The sequence below is a fragment of the Callorhinus ursinus genome, unplaced genomic scaffold (assembly GCF_003265705.2).
Source record: "Callorhinus ursinus isolate GAN/ISIS: 27379988/994484 unplaced genomic scaffold, GSC_fseal_2.0 scaffold7, whole genome shotgun sequence".
Lineage (NCBI taxonomy): Eukaryota > Metazoa > Chordata > Mammalia > Carnivora > Otariidae > Callorhinus > Callorhinus ursinus.
The window spans coordinates 62,068,878-62,090,544 of NW_027397069.1; the positions used below are offsets into that span (position 1 = coordinate 62,068,878).

The 21,667-nt window shown below is 34.6% G+C and overlaps 1 protein-coding gene across 10 annotated transcripts in view; it reads right to left on the bottom strand.

The window, feature by feature from the left end:
• The window catches only part of NBEA (neurobeachin), a 686,692-nt gene that overhangs the window by 304,542 nt on the left and 360,483 nt on the right, over positions 1–21,667 (bottom strand). For all 10 annotated transcript variants that reach the window (XM_073894686.1, XM_073894682.1, XM_073894681.1 and 7 more), the window contains 2 exons: positions 20,435–20,499; positions 166–274 (listed from right to left, as the gene is read on the bottom strand). In XM_073894686.1, coding sequence (XP_073750787.1) covers positions 166–274; positions 20,435–20,499 — 174 coding nt within the window. The remainder of the gene's footprint in view (positions 1–165; positions 275–20,434; positions 20,500–21,667) is intronic.

Sequence of the window (21,667 nt, forward strand, 5' to 3'; positions counted from 1 at the left end):
TAGTCCTCTGTGTTTGGCATTTACTAAAGCTTAAAAAAAAAAAAAGAACTGAAATGACTTGAATGAAATTTTCCTTTTTAAAAAAACCTTCTTATGTAAGGTTATCATCAGTGATAGCTGACTTATAACAGAGAAGCAGAATTTAATCTGCCACCAAAACCTTACCTCAAACTCTGCATGTTTATGTACATCCTCAGCTCTCTGTCTGTTCAAAATAAACTCAGCTTCATTTGCAACACGAACTATATGGTCCTTCATAGCATGGCATAGTAATCTAAAAAGGAAGATACCTTTGAAATTATTATTCTTAATAACTTCAGTTAATACTACTTTTTAATAATCAAATTTCAGTATTTGAAATATTAATTATGGATAAAGTTTAAAGTTACATTATGAAATTTAGATGAAATTATAATTCAAAGACATTTGAAATACAGAAATATACCATAAAACTGTTACAACAATGCCTCTGTTAAGTACTGTGTGTCTTGTCAATGAATGATTCAGTTAATTTGATAAAGTTAGTTAATGCAAAAAAAATCAAGGCTTCTTGACAGTGTTTTAAATGGTTAAAACAACAGAATTCATCACCTTTGGAGTAAACGGTTAAAACAACAGAATTCATCACCTTTGGAGTAAATGGTGAAAACAACAGAATTCACTACCTTGGAAGTAAATTTTCACACAAACGCTAGATGGCCATATATTGGGAAACCTATAAACTGAATTTTTAAACAATAGAAGTTATCTGAATATTCAAATTGTTTTTAAAAAGTATAATAAGACATACAGTGAAAAGCCTCACTTTATCACCTCAACACCTGATTTCCAACCTCATCAGGCACCTGTTATATTAGTTTCTTGCATGTTTTCAGAGACTTTAAAAAATACATAAGAAAATACAAATGTTTTCCCCCATACCCTTACACTACTATAATATATTAGACAGTCTTTTCTGTACCTAGCTTTTCTCACTTAGCAATATATCTTGAAGACCTTTTCTTATGTATACACAGGGAGCTTCTTCATACTTCTTTTATAGCATAGGGCAGAGGTTATTCAAAGATGGCTGCAACAGTATCTCCATCCCACATGCTCTTTCGCAGTGTGATATTGTTATGGCTCCATCAAAAAGAGGAGTCATTTTCTGCTCCCCTTAGATCCACCTGTGACTTCCTGTGACCAACAGAATATAGCAGAAGTGATGTTTTGTGACTTCTGAGCCAGGGCATAAGATGTCTTGTACCTTTTGCCCTTCTTTCTTGGAACTCTGTCTTCTAGAATCTGCTGTAATACTGAGAGAAGCTCACATTATGTAGACAGCCCGGGGAGGAAAATAGAGGACCTCAGGATCCCAGGCCTAGATGAGTTCCCAGCCCAGAGCCAGCCTCCCAGGTGACTGAAATGCCAGACAACTTCACAGGGAGCAAAGGAACTGCTTAGCTGAGCCCAGTCAATGAGAATAATAAGAGATTTAAAAATGTTCTTGGTTTAAACCACATGATGATGATGATGATGATGATGATGATGATGGTGATGAGGAGGATGATGATGAAGGAGGAGGAGGAGAAGGAGGAGAAGAAATCGACAACTGTCACCAAACCACTTCTTGAGAGCTAGGTAATAAAATAAGTACTTTACACATAACATTTAATTTGCACAAGAAACCTGAGAGATATATGTTATTTTCATTTTTAAACATAAGAAACCAAGGCTCAGAAAAATTAAGTTCTTTGCCTCAGATCGCAATTTGGATTGCGATGGATACTGAATTCAACATAGTTCTTAGTAGAAATCTTTTCACCCAAAGTCCATGTGTGGTCTGACATCATTGCTCCGTGATGAGACTTAAGTTAAATAATGGCTGTCACTCTCAGACCAGCAGGGACTTCCTGGCAGTATGACACAGGCACAACTAAAATCTTGCATAACAGCAGGGTCAGTGGAAATATCACCTGAAAACATGCAGCAATAATCTCTCCAATTATACTTAAGAGGAACATAGGCATATTCCAATGGGAATGTTTTCTAATTTTTAGCACAAAAGTTAATGATAATATAAATTATTCAAAGAATGAAAAGGTTAGGGGAATCTGTTAGAAGCCACAATACTTGTGAAAAAAGGCTCAGACTTCTCTATAATGTTGGAGGGCAAACAATCATATGGATAATCTTCAATTCACTGAGGGATGTAGAAAAATAAAAGAAGTTAAAGGAAGACTGTAATTTAAACTCTGAATATTAAGTTTTGTTGAAATCATTGGTCTATATTTGCTAGGCTGGCTTCAAAAGAGAAAAGAGATGTGAAATACTGGAATATTCTGTTCGATGGCTTTGTCTAGTGCATGAAAGCTGAAGAAAGCCAGGAGGAAATCTAATATGTGCAAATTAATGTGGATTACAAAACTTAAATAGATTAACAGAACACAGCAGGAAGGGAGAGGCTCTAGGTCTGGCTGGTTAATAGGTATGACTCCCAGGAGCAGAACAGTGGATTGGCAAAGCAAAGAGGCACAGTGGCAAAGAACGGGAGAGGGCGGGGAAGACTCCTGCCTCATAAACACCAGAGAAATTATATTAATTACCTGAAGTCCATGCTCCTAGCTCTGACACTTAGGAGTTCTACATCAACTAACATACTTACGAGCTATATCAAGTAACGTAGGTTATTTTACTTCCATAGAGAAAAAGAATCTTAGTTGGCTCAGAACCATTCTGGGTAACTTCATTATCCACATGGAAAACCATTCCCCAGAGTAGCTCACAATTCCCTGTCCCTTTTTAAGGGGATCTAAAAATACCTAAATCTATGATTCCTTTAGAAACTTCAATTCTACCTCACTTCAGGAAATCACTCTACCAGTCCTAACTGGCTTCACTTCCTAAATCTTTAAACCCCAACAATCTACTTTCTGGCTGCAACCTCCCTACACTTACCGTTCTCTCTTGCCTTCATTTGTCCCTCCGCTGGACCCAGGCAAAAACAAGCTCTTGATTCTTCTAACTTGCAATTGTTTAATCCCTTCATGTTCTCTTAATCCTTCTTCCACTGCTCAGATTCACTTCTTTTCCCACCAAACTTGCCATCCCACAGTTCCACGTTGTAACTACTTTCTTGCCAGCACCTTCACTCAATTCCCATCTATCTGCCGCAATTGCTCAGGAAATATGTAACCCTAGATTAAGACATTGGTCTCCCTCCTCTGTCTTACATCTGGACTGTTGAGGAAACTCACAAAACCAAATTTCACTGAAGATGAAGTTTCTATTTCTTTTTTACAGCCAATTTCTTTTACTCATGTTTTGAGAGCCCACAGAAATATCTTTAGTGTCCTAACCTTATTCACTTATTTTTTTTATTTAAAAAAATACTGTATTTATTTGAATGTATGTTTATATTGATTTGGATATATACTTAACACATAAACACACACACATTTAATTAACCGCTCTGCTGCACTGTGTTTATCATTCTCTTGCCTCTTCACTGTTTTATCTAATATATGTATATGCCAAAATATGTTGTCCAGATTAACTTGCTTATAAATTTTAGAAATAAAGTGGCATGTTTTTCTGCATTCTTTTCAGATTAAGAAAATCCTTCTCTGTTTCTAGTTTGCTAAGAATATTTTTAAAAAATCATGAATGTTGAATTTTATTTGATGCATCTGAACCTACTGGGAGGATAATAAGGATTTAATATGATAAATGAAAGACATTTTTAGGAATTTTAAAATGATGAACAACTTTGGCATTCCTGGGTTAACTTTCCCCCACCTCCCTCCCCTAGTTCTCCACTCCCACAGACATAGTATATCTTTATACATAGCTGGACTCGGTTCTGTTAATATTTTAATAAGGATTCACACATCTACATTCATAATGGAGACTGGCTTGTGGTTTTCCTTTCTCCCACACATCTTGTTTCACTTTTGTAGTCAGGATTAAACAGGCCTCAAAGAATGAGTTGAGAGCATTCCCTCTGTTTGTGTTCTCTAGCAGTTGGTCTATGGTTGGAATGGTGCTTTATTTGAACATTTGGTAGAATATACCTGTAAACTATTACTGTAGGAAGAATTTTTACTGATTAAATTTCCTTCATACTTAGAACTTTAGGGTTTTGTTACTTGTTATTCAATCTTTGGAACTTATATATTTTCTAGGAATGTTCCCATTTCATGAAAATTTTTATTTTTAATGGTAAAACATTTTGATTGCACTCTCATTATCTTTTCTAAATTTGTTTTATCTATAATTATGTTTCCTTTTTATTTCTGATGTTTATTTTTCTATTTTGTTCTTAATCAATCTTGGGATAGTTTGCCTGTATTATTATTAAAGAAAAAATCTTTGTTATTTGTTCATCTGTTCTATTGTATCTTATTTTTCTGTTTCAGTGATTTCTGTTCTGGTCTTTATGATTTGCAAGGTACCTGATATGAAATACGGACTCACAAATAACATATGGCTAAATGGATGAATGACTGAATGAATACATGAATGTGTTATGTGAGAAGGAGGGGCAAAGAAGAAATAGAATTTTAATGTTAAGGTAATTTCTTAGCACCAGGAAATTCTATGTTACATTTGGCACACAAAAAATGAGGCAAATAAAAAATACTGGATAACTCAGGAATATCTATTACAGAACATTTTTTTCCTCATAGTATCTATATAATATAGGAAATGAATGAAATGCTCTTCATCTTCATCTTCTTCCTTTTTTTTTTTTTTTTAGAAAAAGAGAGATGAGGATAGAGGCAGAGGAAGAGGGAGAAAGAGAATCTTAAGTAGGATCCATGCCCAACACAGAGCCCAACGCGGGGCTCCATCTTACAACTTTGAGATCACATCCTAAGCCAAAATCAAGAGTCGGATGTTTAACCAACTGAGCCACCCAGGCACTCTCAAGTGGTCTTCATCTTCTAGTGTGAGCCTATTTTCCAAAGGAAATAGAAAAAAAAATCCCAATTTGTTCAATTCTATTTGTTCCTATTCTAAAACAGAGTTGTCATGGATATAGGAAAGAAGTCAAGAGACAAAGCAAAGTATTCTATTCCAAATGGAATAGCTATCAGTAGGGCAAATTCTGATATTCTAGGAAGAATCCAATTTAATGCAGTATGTTATAATTTAATTGCTGGTCTTTGACTTGAGATTAACAGATGCTGAATTTTAAATATAACCTCTGTAATTTGATTTTAAATATAACCTCTGTAATTTGATGAAAGAAAAAATCAATAGAAAAAGCAATATGAGAGGTCATAAAAATTAGTCTTCCATTATCTATGATGAATGAGGGGACAAAAGCAAATCTAGTTTATATTTAGGTTCTGCCTTTTATCAGTATTATGAATTGGGCAAACAAGTTTCCTGTGTCTGAGTTTCAGTTTCCTGATTGGAAAATGAGGGTGTACTATTTCAGATAGCTTATAAACTGCGGAAAAGAATGTATGCCCAAACTGTAAGATTAGATTTTTAGATCCTGATTTATTTAGCCAAGCAGACAGACTCTGTTGGAAGTTAAGTGGCCACACAGCATAGCAGCAGAATTCCTTTTGGCCTCAAAATCTGGCATAGAGATTCTGGTGACACTGCAAGGTAGAGTCTGGTTGGGTCAGAGAAGCTTGTTTCCTGTGTGGTAGTCCTTTAATAGACCATTTAAGGACACCTGGGTGGCTCAGTCCCTTCGGCTCAGGTCATGATCCTGGGGATCCTGGGATGGAGCTCTGAGTCAGGATCCCTGCTCAGCAGGGAGCTTCTCCCTCTCCCACTCTCCCTGCTTGCGCTCTGTCAAATAAATAAAATCTTTAAAAAAAAATAGACTATTTAAAAATCCGGAAAAACTTTTAATTTTTTAATTTAAAATTAAAAAAAATTATTTTAGAAAATGTTTACAAGCTTTGGGCTCTACTGGTTCTTGAAATATTTTACTGCCAACAAGTCTTCACCTTATGAAAACAGCAAAATAAATACCATGTTGTTCCTGAGAAGTCTCTAATTTTCCTACATTCTCCAAAAGTACATTTCTTTTAAGGAGGGACAACTCATAGGGTTATGAGTGCAAGTGAGAGAATATTTGTAAAGTGTTTGACATGTACTAGGTGCCCCATCCCCGGCTCTCCAAATAGTAGTTCACTTTTCTGAAAGATAAACATTGATACATTGGTTCCTCTACATTGATTAAGAAGGAAAAACAATGGCAGATCTTGACATTTGTCTATGAACCCCCACATCAGGCTGTGGTGGGACTTTCAAAGTGATTCTACATATTCAAACCTAGATTTGTAAGTCAGCATATTAGTTATTAGCTGTACTACTAATCAAACTTTATATTTTTTTAGGCAAGACCCAATTTACTCAATTATATGACTGGTAAAATACAAAGATTAGAAAACTGGGGCACAGTAGGGGTCTCTGTAGTGGGCTATCCTGAGTCTTTCTTTGGTGCAAAGGAAAGAAAAGTGGAAAAACAGACACTAGAGACTTGAAAATCTCTCTCTATATATGGCTGTTAGGGAAAAAAATTACATACAGTATTAAGTTATTGTCTTAAAACACCAAACCTTTCCCAGAGAATAAAATATGAATTATTCATGTTTTTGGATCAACTTATTATATGAAAACCTATTCTATAAAAATATAATCAGACATACACTTGTCTCAGATTCATAGGAGAACTAGAGTTTTGATTTGGGAAAAGTAGAGAGAAGGAAGATAAAACCTAAAGGATAATTTTGGAGCTTGAGATTGAGGTCTACGGACTTGATATGGAAGGGAGGAGGCATTAAAGAGAGAAAGTGAGGTGAGGAGAGGGAATTAGCATTGGTTGAAAACCTACGCCCCCATGTATTTAACTGTTATGAGAAAGCTCTGGGAATTGTTGGATGAAAACAAGGATCCACCGATAGGCATTTCATTTTCTTATCACCTATTTGTGGCTTCATGTAAGTTTATCACTTCAAATACATAAAAGTAGAAATTTATATTATAATCTACTATGAACCTAAACAGCTATTATACTTCTTAGTGAAGCATAGAAAAAAATCACTTAGCTTATGATTATATTTATGTTTCCAGTTATGGGTAAAGATGGTGATAATTTTACATGACTCCTAAGATGAATGAATGAAGTGTAATAGTTCTCAAATTTTGGTGTACTTAAAGATCCTGATCATTTGCAGAACATATTAAAAATGGTGATATAACTCCCATCCAGAGATTCTGACTGCCCAGGTCTGAGGTGAGACCCAAGCATCTACATGTTTCATAAACATCCTTGTGATACTAATGCACATTGACATTTGAGGACCACTGAGTTCATGCAGTGTGAATGATGGGAAAGTCTGGATTTGATTTCTTAGGAAGCTTCATTTCTCTCTATGTGGGGAGCATGGCACTGCTTAGTTAACTTCATTTAGTTGCACAGTTCCAAAATCGATCCCCAAAATAACTAGCTCAGAAATAACATCATTAGAAGGATTACAAAAAGCATACATGTATTTAACATTGTAGGTTAGGGTCACTTCTTAAAATGAGTCCCCAGGTATTCTAATACTATTTTGGTCACTAGATCAAGTCAACTTTTATGGTACACATACAAAGGGAGTTACTTTCGATTTGTTCACAGGCCAGAAAGGTCAATTTATGTCAAATCTACTTTTCTTCTTTCCAATCTCTTCAGTGATGGGTTGCTTAGCTATTTACTCTTCTATGTAAAACCAGTCTCAACAAGCTAATATCAGTATGGAGGATTTGTATAACTTACTTATCTTATAGTTTAATATGGATTTAGAAAACATTGCTATTAGAATAGGATATGTTAAGATTGTTTTACGACACATAAACTGTCAAATCAGCTTAGAACAGTGGCTTTTAAACTGTGTCTCAAAGTAAAATATGAGAAATACACTTCAAATCATAACCCTATATACCCACACAATAAACACTCCAGCAAATAATATTTACCTGAACAATTATTTTTTCTATTATTTACTATTTCTTATTTTTGAAAATGCTGACAGCAACCCATTAAATTGATTTCATGTATTATTAATGGTCAAGAAAAGTTTCAAAAATACTGATCAGAAGACTCTCTCCTATTAGGGTTAACCCTGGGCCAAATAATCAAGCTTCTAGCTTAAAATTTAGGATTCCAAGTAAACAGCTCAACGTTGTAATGTCCAAGAGAAGGACAGTCAATGCTAACAGGAATACAAGTCTGAAAAGCGATGGAATAGGACTTGGTGAATTGAGAAATACCAGCTCAAGATCAGAGATGTGGCAGTCACTAAAGAAAAGAAGGCTTGCTTCAAGCCACTTTATTCTATTTAACTTCTAATAACAGGAGTACAGAAACATGGATTGATGGTGTATAAAGAAAATTTGGGGGAAAAATTTGGAGGCAAATGAGCATAAGAGCACCATTAGCCACAATATCATAGCAATGAGGCCAGGAGGAGTTGTGTTCTTCAGGACAGTCTCTAGTCAATGTCCCAAGTTCTGTGCTCCCTCAATGGCATGGCTCCTTTTCCAAAAGAAAAGGGTTGCAGAAGTATCACAAATATTATGACTGCACATCCCAATAAGAGCTTTTCCCTTGATTAAAAATACAATTTCTTATTGCTGAATCTACCAGTATGAATTCTAAGAACTAGAGAATAATGCAATCTAAAATACATTTCTTTCAGAAAAGAAGGGCGAAAACAAGTAACATATGACTTTTATTTACTGTTTTGACTGCTAAGTAGCACAATACACTAGGAAGCCTCTGAACAGGTCATGATTCCCACCCTATCCTACCACTTGTGTCTGCATTAGTGTTCTGCATAAAATGTGATTAAGTCAATAAGGGAGTAGTGATACTACCATACTAAGAACACACAAAAACCCACCAGTGCTCCTGATGGGATGTGTAAGGTACTCTAGAGTCCTCAACCTTCCCTGTCCATAGTCTTCAAAACCCAGCTCACATGCCACTTAAATAAATAATAATAAAACCAAATGATCATTTCTGGAGTGCCTATTATGTGTCAGAAACACTGAGAATTGATAACTTAGCAGGCTAGGTGCATTATAGGTATCATTTCATAGGATTCTTACCTCATTTGATATCTTATTGGATAAGCATAATTAGCTCATTACACTCAGGAAGAAACTAAGGCTTAGAGAGATTAAGCGTAACTTGTTTGTGTAACTTGACCAAAGTCACACAAACAGGCGATTGTGTTTGACTTGTTTGGTAAACATAATCAGTTTGGTGTGGCTTCTCACAGGGCATTCCAGAGAGTGAGATAGAGTTGGGCATTCATTCATTCAACAGTAATTTATTGAGGGCCTTCTTTGTAGTAGTAAAGGACAATGAAATATGAAGGTGACATAGAGGTGCTTTAAGAGTGATGGAGGGAGCCTGGATCAGTGTGGGGAGGTAAGGAAGGCCAGTTAAGCAAAGGCCTTGCAGGTCATATTACAGAACTTTGCAAGCAATGAAGCACTACTGTAATTTTTTTTTTAAGTCAGGTTTATTGAGATCTAATTTACATATAATAAAATTAACTCTTTTTAAATGCACATTTCCACGAGTTTTGACAAATGCATATTTAGGTAGCCACCACTACAACCAAGAACATTTCCATGCAAAAATGTTCCCTTGTACTCTTCTCCTGCCATCCACAGCAAGAACTGAACTGTTTTCTGTCCCTCTAATTTTGTCTTTTCCATAATATCACATAAATGGAATAACATAGCATATTTTTGCTGTCTGCTTTCTTGAGCTTCACAATATACTTTTAAATTCCATATATGTTGTGCATATCAGTGGCTCATACCTTTTATTGCTGAGTAGTATTCCATATAATGCTATATCATAGTTAGTTTATCCACTTACCTGGTGACGGACACTTGGGTTATTTCTAGTTTTTGGCTATTATAAATAAAGCTGCTATGAACATTCACATACAGGTCTTAATGTGGACTAATATTTTCATTTCTCTTGGGAAGATATCTAAGGTTAGAATTATTGGGTCAAATGGTTAAGTGTATGTTTAACCTCGTAAGATACTGACAAACTGTTTTTCAAGTGGATGTACCATTTTACACTCCCACCAGCAAGGTACAACCAGTGGCTCCACATTCTCATCAACGCTTTGTATTGCCAATCTATTGAATTATATCAATTACAGTATGTGCATAATGCCATCTCACTGTGTTTAAAATTGAATTTTTCGAATTAATAATGATGTGGAGCATGGTTTCATGTGCTGATTGGCCATCTGTATATCTTCTTTGTTACTGTGTCTGTTTAAATCATTTGTCCAATTTATGCTGGGTAGTTTGTCTTTTTATTATTGAGTTGTAAGATCTTCTTTCTTCCCTTCCATTTATCTACCTATCTTTATATTAATCCTCCAACTCTGTTCATTTTTTATTTGTTTTGGCTATCTTAGGTCCTTTGTATTGTCACAGAAATTTAAAATTCAGCTTGTTAATTTCTACCAAGAAAACCAAAATCGCCGGCTGGAATTTTGATTAGGTTTGAGGCTATAGACCAGTTTGGGGAGAACTACCATCTTAACCATGTTAGGTCCTCTGATCCATATTTCTTCATTTCTTTATTTTTAATTTTTTTACAAAAATATTTTTTAGTTTTTATCATATAGGTTTTTCACAAATTTTATTAAGTACTACCCTAAGTAGTTCTTGTTTTTGACACTATTATAATGGTTTTGCTTTATTTAAGTTTCCAATATTTCACATATATTATAAATACATGTTATTATAATTTACTTTTGAATACTGACCTCATATCATGTGACTTTGCTAAATTCACTTATTACAGTACCTTCTCTCAGCCACCTTGAATTTTCTACTGGCCTAATTGAACTGGCTATGACCTCTGGCCCAATACTGAATACAAATAGTGGGTGAGAACATCCTTCCCTTGTTTTTGATCTAGTGGGAAAGCATTCAGTCTTTCACCATTAAGTAGGATGTTAGCTGTATGTTTTTTGTAGATAGCATTTATTACACTGAGGGAGTTTAATTTCTAGTTTACTGAGAGTTTTATTATGAATATATGTTGAATTTTTCAACTGTTTTTCTTATGTCTATTAAAATATCATACATATTTTTTCTTTTTTAATCTGTTGATATGGTGTATTACATTGATAGATATTTTTGAATATTAAACCAACTCTGCATCCTTTGGATAAACACCTCTTGCTTATGATGTAATCCTTTTCATATATTCCTAGATTTGACAACTTTTAAAGGTAATATTAATATTGCACCTATGTTTATGGTGGATATTGATCTGTAATTTTATCTCTTGTAATTGTTAGTTATCAGAGTGATGAAACCCCATAAAATGAGGTGTAAAGTATTACCTACTCTTCTATTTCTGGAAGACTGAGTATAACTGGTATTAGTTTTTCTTAAATATTGGGTAGAAATATTAAATCATTTTTTAACATCAATCAACTCTTAAGTAAATTAAGTCTATTATTTTTCTTTGTGCTAAGGATGAAAAAAATCTAGACTTTGAATAATGGACTGTTTTGAAGTCTGTTCATAAGTATGAGTAGTGTTTTTTTAAAATATGTAAACATTTAATACATGCAAACATAAGCAACTAACTTTTTCTTACTCCTCTTCAAGCTTGGGCTGTGACTCTTTATGATAGTCATATCATAAAAGAAGTATTCTGGTTTTTCAAATGTTGGTATATACAACAATATCTAAAGAATATAGTTTATAGGTTCTCCCTTTACCAACATGACAAATAATCAGCCTATACTCAACACTTCAATTCCCCTGGCACCTTAGGAAGAGCTTCTAGACTAAAATCTATAGCCCAGGCCATGGCTACTCTCCTGTCTTACCTGCCTTGCTCATTCTATTCCTTCACCTCACCTTTCACCTTTAGCATATGCTTGGACCGGCCATACACATTGTACTTCATGTCAGCATGGTCCCTCCAGCAACCTGTTAGTTTACTTGTACCTGTTATTTAAACAACATATGAACCACAAATGCCAATTCTAGGCTCCTCTGTTGCCAAGTTATGTCAGAATGGTATAGAAACTGAATCAAAGTCTCCTATAAGGACATGGATCATCTGACTCTTGACTGGCATTTTCTTGCAATAAGTAAGCTAAGAATATAGCAACAAAAAAAGTAATGTCTTTAAGAAATAAGAATGAGCAGGAAGTGAGGCATATAAATGAATATATTAAAAATTGAGCACTCTTGGGGCACCTGGCTGGCTCAGTCGTTAAGCGTCTGCCTTTGGCTCAGGTCATGATCCCAGGGTCCTGGGATCGTGCCCCGCATCGGGCTCCCTGCTCCACGGGAGGCCTGCTTCTCCCTCTCCCACTCCCCTGCTTGTGTTCCTGCTCTCGCTGTCTCTCTCTGTCAAAGAAATAAATAAAATCTTAAAGAAAAAAAAATCCTAGAAATGCAAATCAAGCTATATTTAAAAAAAAAATTGAGCACTCTTGCCTTTTATCTTTTATTTTTATTTATTTTATTATGTTACGTTAGTCACCATACAGTACATCATCAGTTTTTTTTAATTTTTATTTTTTATTGTTATGTTAATCACCATATATTACATCATTAGTTTTTGACGTAGTGTTCCATGATTCATTGTTTGCGTATAACACCTTTTTGTCTTTTAATATAAAGAAATATGCGTGTTTTATGAATTATTACTTAACTCTTACCAAAGTTAAAATAATGTTGCCTAGGAGGAAAGTATATTTAAAGTTGTCCTAACAAGACAAAAAGAATCTCAATACATACATATATGCAGATATATTTTAAACATGGTTAAAATGTGATTCAAATAAAATTTATGATCACTAAATGCTAAATTTATTTTCTTATTCCTTGAAATCTAGCCATTATTAGATAGGTTGCTTATCTTAGTTTTAGGTAAATAACATTTTATTTATAATCAACGTCTAAAGTTGTCTATAAATTAGCAATACTGTTTAAGATGATACAATTAATTTTGTAAAAGCACAAGATTTTTTCCCCATCATTCATTTACAAAACTCAGCATGATTTAAAAACTTATTAACATGAATAAAATGAATAACACAGTAGTAAAGAAAAGGTATAGATTAGGTTGGGAACTTCTGTTTTCCAGAAGTTTTCAGGGATTCTTGCTTCAAAATTAAACTAGAATCTCAATTCTAAGAAAAACAGTTTCTTTTACAGTTTTGGAAGTTACTGCTATTTTTTTAAATACAGTTTTTGCCAAATCAAAGACACAAAACAAAATAAACTCAAAGTTTACTGCTTTAATTATTAAATAAGCCAAACCAAAGCTTGTTGGTTTAATTATTCTATAGCATTTGTTAAATTAAAGAAGATATTCAAGGCCATATAATCACTAAAGAATTATGCTTAGATGCAATATCCTTTTCCTTTTCAAAACCTAAGAAATGCAAGCTATATATTTTTCACTATTTTAAAGAACAAAATAAAAATTAGAATCTTATGAATCCTGTGTTAAATTTAGTACCAAACACAAATACACACTTGCTTTTATGCATATTCATTAATATTATATCCTATATGCTTTCAAAAAAGTGATAAAGGTTTATTTTAGGCAAATGATTAATGTATTTCAAAGGAGCACTCAAATTCCATAATTTAAAAGTCTTTCTTATTTGCTTTATAGTTCAATTCATATTTTAATAATTTAAAATCCAATTATTATTGCCAAGATATTATAGGCAATTTTACATCCCATTAACCTTGCTTTGTTTTAATTATAAAGATCCTTTGTTAGATTCCTTTAAATGATCCAGTTTATAATTTCAGCCTGTCCTAGGGAGTACTTTAATTCAGCTGCACATTCATCAACTGTTTTTGTCCTGTTAATTGTAGACAACTGCACAATTGCTTTCTCTAGCTATGATTGATGAATTATATCCACAAGTATAGCTGGTAAGTAGGATAAACATTTATAACAATTTCCACTTAAAAATTTTTAACTTCATTCCCACAAGGACAAATTAAACACTGATACTCTAACGACCAAGAGAAAGTGCTTTTTATATGTTTCATTTTAAATTATTGGAAAAAGTTAAGAAAAAGGCTGTATACCCATGCAAATGAGATAAAAGAGTATATAAAGAATCTAATTTGTGCTTAACACATAGTAGGCCTCAATAGAAGCCAGATAAATGGAGTAATGTGTCTTTACTGTAACTACATCCCAACTATCTCAACATGATTTTTTTTGATCTGAAACTCCCAAGTTCAAATTTATGAAAGAGAAAGGTCTAAATTGAAAGGAAATGAAACAAACTAAAGGTGAGAGTCAGCAAAACTCTGAATATACATTGTAAGTCATGACAACAACAAAACTCCCATTTTTAAAAGCCTATGTTGCAGAAGTTATAATAAATATCATATATTATTTCCAACCTTCAGACAAAAGGGGCAAGAAAGGTGTCACGCTCTTCTACAGATGTGAAACTATGTCAGAGGGAGATTATGGTACATGCCTAGAGTCTGACAGTTTATCAATACAACAAATGATATTTGAACTCCATACAAATGATACACATATGCGACGTGTTGTAATAGGCACTGTGGAAAGAGCCCTACAAAACACATGGTGACGAAACAGGCCCTAACACTGCGGTATGGGACGTATACACCAGAGGAACTGGAAGGTGCTATGAGAACACGGGAAGGCACCTAATCTGGACTAGTGATGGGGGAGGGGCTGGCACTCAGTGAAGACGTTATTCTCATTCAAGTATGAGAAATGAGTGTCTTAAAGCAAATGCCTGTCTTCTCTGTCCTGTGGACTGCTGGGGAAAACATTCCAGTATCAAGGACAGCAGTCTCTATCTGGTCTTCCAACATCTGGGCCAGATGCCTAAGGTTCCTGTCTTTTCTCTCTCCTGCTCTTCTACACTGGCTCTTTTCAATATTCTCCTCTCTTCTCAAATATGACACCCACCTCTCCAAATTTTCTTCATTTTCAGTAAATGGTCCTTCCTGTCACTTCACAGAGAAAATAGAAGGTATCATCAAAAACCCCTCTGAGTCCTGCCACCAATGTAAATGTCCGCCTCCTTTCTCAGTGCTTTTCCACAAGGGACTAACCCCCATACCTCTGTCTCACCCCTCTCAGAGTATTCAGTGACTATTTAAAAAATACTCAAGTCCTTCTTTCCTTCCAAAAAAATACCCCACTACCCCAAAACTCACCTCCAGCAATCACCCTGTCTTTCCCCTTCTTGGCCAAATTCCTTAGAGTTGCTGTACGTGTGGACATGTATACTCATCTTCTACTCATTCCTCAGCTCAGAACAACCTAGCTCCTGGCCCCAGTTCTCTCATTCAATCACCACTTTCTCAAAAGTCAGTCCCTGAATTATCTGCTCCTGCAGTACCCTCGGCTTTGGCACATTTATTACATCAGTAATTGTAAGACTGTTGTCCCCACGAGACTGTAAGCTCTCTTGCAGCAGGGCCTGGGTCTATACCCAGCATCTTTAGCACACAGGTACTCACCAGTGTACCTGTGAATGAAATCAACATTGGACAGTCTCATCACTGAATCCAGTGGTCCCTTTCATCCTAGCTTAAAAACCCTTTTGTTGCCTGTTCATTCCGTCTCAAACACTCTCGTCAACATTCTTTCCTTCGTTCCTTCAATACTTGTGATTGTGAGCTACGTGTTGGATATTATTCCAGAAACCAGGAGTACATCAGTGAAGAGGACACAAATTCTTAAGGAAAGTACATTTTGGTGGGGAAGATAGATGTAAACAATGAAAATAATTTGAGATAATGTTATTAAATGTTAAAACAGTCATGTGATGGAAGTGTGGTAACTCAATAAGATGGTCAAGGGAGTCTCTCTGAGAGAGTGACATTTAAGCTGATTCCTAATGAGAGAAAACAGCCAATCACGTACAACTGTGGGGAAAGACGATTCTCAGCAGGAAAGCAGTAAAGTGGCCTCAGGTTCTCTGCTCCCTCTACACAGGTTCCCTACCATTTACCACATACAAGCTGAGGACTCCTAAATCCAAATCCCCATTCTACCCGTCTCTTTGGAGAGTTAGAGACCCAAATTCAAGATGCCTATTCAACATTTTCACTCAAAATCAGTGAAACCATCTCCCACCCAGCCCATGTTCTTCCTTCTGTATTGTTCTAAGTAAACTATACTTACAGTATAAACCATCCAGCTTAAAGCCAGAAATCAAGTTATCTTTGATCCTTTCTTTTCCCTCTTACAATTCAATCTATCAGCAATTCTCTAGACTTAATTTCCAAAGGTTAATTTAAATCTGTCCACTTCTTCCTTCCTCTTAGCCACTAGTAGTCCGTCTATGATACCATCATCTTAAATGAGATTACTGAACCTCATATTAGATTCAGTCTAGAGCCCCTGAAGTCCATTTGCCACATGTAGATTATGCCTAGCTCTCTTCAATTATATCACAGCACCCTTAGCATAGCTTACAAACCCCTTCATGGCATGACTCTTGCCAGTGATCCTTGCCATGAAGGGATGACCTTGCCTCTATGTGGCTGGTATACAACAGGCACTTAAATAGCTCTTGGCTGACTAAAAAGAGCTGTCCAGCAAGCAACATGTTTTGCTATCTCTTGCTTCCAGGCTTTGGTATCACGCCATTCCGTTGGCTCAGAATTTTATTCCTCTATTTTTTTTTTTCTTTCACCTATATGTCCTAACCATCTCTCAGTTCTCAGTGAAGATGTCATTCTGTTTGGATACACGTTTTTTTGAACCTCCTGTTTTTTTTTAATTTTATAGACAATTTTTAGAGCAATTTTAGGTTCACAGTAAGTAACAGTGAGTAGAAGATACAGAGATTTCCCAGATATCCCTTCCTCACATATAGGCTCATCCCCATTATCAACATCCCCTACCAGAGCGGTACATTTGGTACAAATGATGAACCTACCCTAATATGATATTATCACCTAAGGTCCATAAGTTTACCTTAGAGCTCACTCTTGGTGTTGTACATTCTATGGGTTTCGACAAATGTATAATGACATGTATCCACTATTATAGTATTAAACAGAGTAGATTCACTGGCCTAAAAATCCTCTGTGCTCTGCCTTTTTATGCCTTCCTCCTCCCTAACCCCTGGCAACTACTCATCTTTTTACTGTCTCCATAGTCTTGCCTTTTCAAGAATGTCATATAGTTGGAATCATACAGGAGGTAGCCTTTTCAGATTGGCTTCTTCTACCTAGTAATATACAATTAAGGTTTCTCCATGTATTTTCATGGCTGGACAGCTCATTTGTTAATTTTTTTATTTTTTATTTTGTAAAGATTTTTATTTATTGGACAGAGAGAGAGAGAGGGAGACCAAGAGAGCACAAGCAGGGGGAAGAGCACAGGAAGAGGGAGAAGTAGGTTCTCCACTGAGCAGAGAGCCTGATGTGGGGCTCAATCCCAGGACCCTGAGATCATGACCCGAGCTGAAGGCAGACACTTAACTGACTGAGCCACCCAGGCACCCAGAGAGCTCATTTCTTATTATCACTAGATAATAAATATTCCATTGTCTGGTTGTATTACATACATAAATGGGTATCTGCTTAACAATTCATCTACTGAAGGACATCTTGGTTGCTTCCACGTTTTGGCAATTATGAATAAAGTAGCTATCAACATCTGTGTGCAGGTTTTTATGTGAACATAAGTTTCAACCCTTTGAGTAGATACAAGGGAGAACGATTGCTAGATCTGCAATAAGAATATGTTAAGTTTTGTAAAAATCTACCAACCTATTTTGCAAAGTGGCTGTACCATTCGTATTCTTACCACCAGTGAATGAGAGTTCCTGTAGCTCTACATCCTGGTCAGCACTTGGTGTTGTCAGTGTTCCAGATTTTGGCCATTCTTATAGGTGTGTAGTAGTATCTCATTGTTTTGATTTGCATTTCCCTGATGACTTATGATGACAGGCATCTTTTCCTAAGCTTATTTGCCATATGTAGCTCTTCTTTCCTAAGGTGTCTGTTAAGGTCTTCGGCTCATTTTTTTAACCAGGTTGTTTATTTTCTTATTGTTGAATTTTAAGAGTTCTTTGTATATTTTAGAGAACAGTCCTTTATCAGAAGTGGCTTTTGCAAATATTTTCTCCCAGTCTGTGGCTTGTCTTTTTATTCTCTTGACACTGACTTTTGTAGAACAGAAGTCTTTAATTTTAATTTAGTTCAGACTATCAACTCTTTCTTTCATGGATCATGTCTTTGGTATTGTACCTAAACAGTCATCACCAAACCCAAACTCATCTAGAGTTTCTCCTATGCTATTTTCTATAAATTTTATAGTTTTGCATTTTACATTCAGATCTCTGATCCATTTTGAGTTAATTTTTGTGAAAAGTATAAGATCTGTATCTAGATTTATTTTTTTGCATGTGGATGTCCAGCACTATTCAATGAAAAGGCCATCTTTGTTCTATTGTATTGGTTTTTCTTGGATACATTTTTTGAAAACCCTGATAGTCCTACCACTTGGAGAATATACCTTTCAGTCTAGAGTAAGTGTCCTGTCTTCTACTTGTATTAATACCTATACCACCTCTATCACGGCACCTTTATAATAGTGTATGTGTTATTCTAATATTTGCCTTTCCCCCAAAATTCAGAACCATGTTTGTCTCATTCACTTCTCTAGTCCCATCTCCTATAATAGGATTTAGTATGTAGTAAATACTGAATAGACATTTGCTGTATTAATGCACACATGATCTGTTCTTTTATATTTATAGCTAGTCATGTTTCATTTTTTTGTTCCAAAATAATCTTTATTGGAGGAGCAACTGGTATGAAAAAAGAAAACAAAAATCTAGAATGGCACAAAGAACATTATGGTGAGCATTTTGAAGGTTTCTATAATTCCAACTCTTTTCCTAAAACAAAATAAAATGAACTCCAAACTCTATCACTGAAAAATAAAATAGTATCAGGACTAAAACCTCTGGTATTAGCAAATTCTTCCCCTTCCCTGTTCTAAGACAATAACTATAATCTTAAGTGCTAAAGATTCAATTATATTAACTCTTCAGAGACTTACTGATGACAAGATAATTTTTGTTTTTTCCTTCACAGTTGAAACAAATTGACAAAATTAGCATGTATGTGAATTGAGAGATTTCTATAACTGATATGAAAATGAATAGTCTGGGCAACATTTTTTTTCTATTTTTCATTGCCTTAAGATGGATAATAATTATTATCAATTCTTATCACAACAAAGTTTTATAAGAACTACAGTACGTTACTATGTAAAATTAATATTTATGTTATAAAAGAAAACTGATATTTTCCTGCATCTTTTGCTTTGCAGCGAATGTAAAATTTATTTTAACTTTTAGAGATGTGTTATTATGACTAAAAATAATTCAGTCATAGAATATGTAAATGAAAAATATATAATAAAATGAATTATAAAAACAGAGGTTATGTCTCTGAATTATAATAAACTGATGGGAAAAAACTATTACTAAAAAGGAATACTAAACTGCATTTAATTTTTTTTAAATGGGTTTCATTACCATATATAAACTAATTTTCAAGGAATATATTGTAAAATATTCTTTCATGACACTTCCCTGGATAAAGAGTTTTATATACAGTAAACATTATTCCCTTATCATCGATTTAGTTAAATACAGTTTCAAATAAGAAATAAATAGATCACTGTTTTCCAAAGAATACACTGTATCATAGAAAAAACATTGTAAAGGATGCAGGTTGTTGGCTGACATAAGCTATACATCTCAAAATGGTGACACTTAACATCTGTCTCAATGTATCCACTGCCAATAAAGTATTGGAAAAATCACAGTGAACAATTGTTTATCCTAAAGTGATAAATACAATAATGAGCTCAAACACAAATTTACTTACAGCATCATTTTAACAATGGAATATATGAATTCCTAACCTGACTGTTCTATTCCCCATGTTTAACATTCTTCACATTTTCAGTTGGGTATCCGAGAGCATGATATGTTCAGATAAAACTACTTCTCATGAACTGAGATGGGCTGAGGCAGTGAACACTGAGCAAAGCTTTGAAAACAGATGGAGTGGCAGATGGGACTGCAGTCTGGGTTCACTTGATCTGTGTTAAACAACTTTACTGCCCAGTAGGATGGGGCTCAAATCTCACAAAAACCTTATAAAGTTTGTTCCTTTAGTTCACAGATGCTTTTCCCCACCCTAAAATAAATATGATTTATATCTTAAACTTTGTTCCTTTTAAGTTTAATTAGCTCTGTGATAAATTATTTAACTCAAGTATATTTTCTTAGTCATTTTTAGAACAGATGGTAGGAGAGCAGTTGCCTAGCGGAATAAAATGTACATGGACTAATTGTCTAAAAATTGTAAAATTAATTACCTTCCTTCATTGATGAGTTCAATAAATGCAAGTCCTGCATTCTTCTGAATAGAATTCTGCCATTCCTAAAAGGAGAAACCAAACCAAGTATAAGAAAAATGAGCATGTAAACAAAAGTAACATCTGGTTTAAGGATCATGTTGATGTTGTTAACAATGTCCATGTGATATCATTTCTAAATCTTTAAAAAATATTTTTAACAAGTGTTATTTTGTAAGAAATCCAAATTTTCAAAGTAGCTCTGTATCACTTAGTTTATAAGGTGCTTTTGAATTCCCAGTAAATCTCAGGCTTGATGCATACTGAGATAAAAAATATGACACAGGTACAGAAGGCTCTCAGCACAAAGCTTCCTTCCAAAGGAAACCAAATAACTAGTCATGCAACTATACAAGCACTAGCAACATTTGGAAAGAAAACATTAGGCCTGAATATAGAGATTTTTTCATTGAGACTGTAAAACAAAAATCAGAAATATATACAACATATTTAAATTGATTTGAAATTAAATGTTCTAGTTACACGTGCATTACAAGTGACTGAAAAGTATGTAGAAAAAAAGGTTACAAATGAATTCTTTTGAATTTGAAAAAAAAGGGGGGAGAAAACAATATTAAAACTATATCCGAATGTAACCTCTCTTTGCTAATCTAGATGAGAATATATTTGTGAATTTGGCAGTTCCACAGTGTCATCATTATAAATTTGTGATTATTAAATAGTGTTTTGGATTAGGAAAGCATATTGCTTATTTTGTACTCTTCCAATGGCATATTTAGAATACGCCTTAACCATTTTTTGAAGGGGTATTGGTTTATTCTAGTAATTTCAATTTTTTGCTTTTTTTAAATTTAATTTAATTTTATTATGTTATGTTAATCACCATGCATTGCATCATTAGTTTTTGATGTACTGTTCCATGATTCATTGTGTATAACACTCAGTGCTCCATTCAGTACATGCCCTCTTTAGTTTTTGATGTACTGTTCCATGATTCACTGTTTGCGTATAACACCCAGTGCTCCAAGCAGTATGTACCCTCTTTAATACCCATCACCAGGCTAACCCATCCCCCCACCCCCCTCCCCTCTAAAACCCTAGTTTGTTTCTCAGAGTCCATAGTCTTTCATGGTTCATCTCCCCCTCCGATTTTTTGCTTTTTTATATAGCTGGTAAATTGCATTTTTTGAATTAAAAATCACATCCCTTTCAATAGTACTATAAATAAATGCT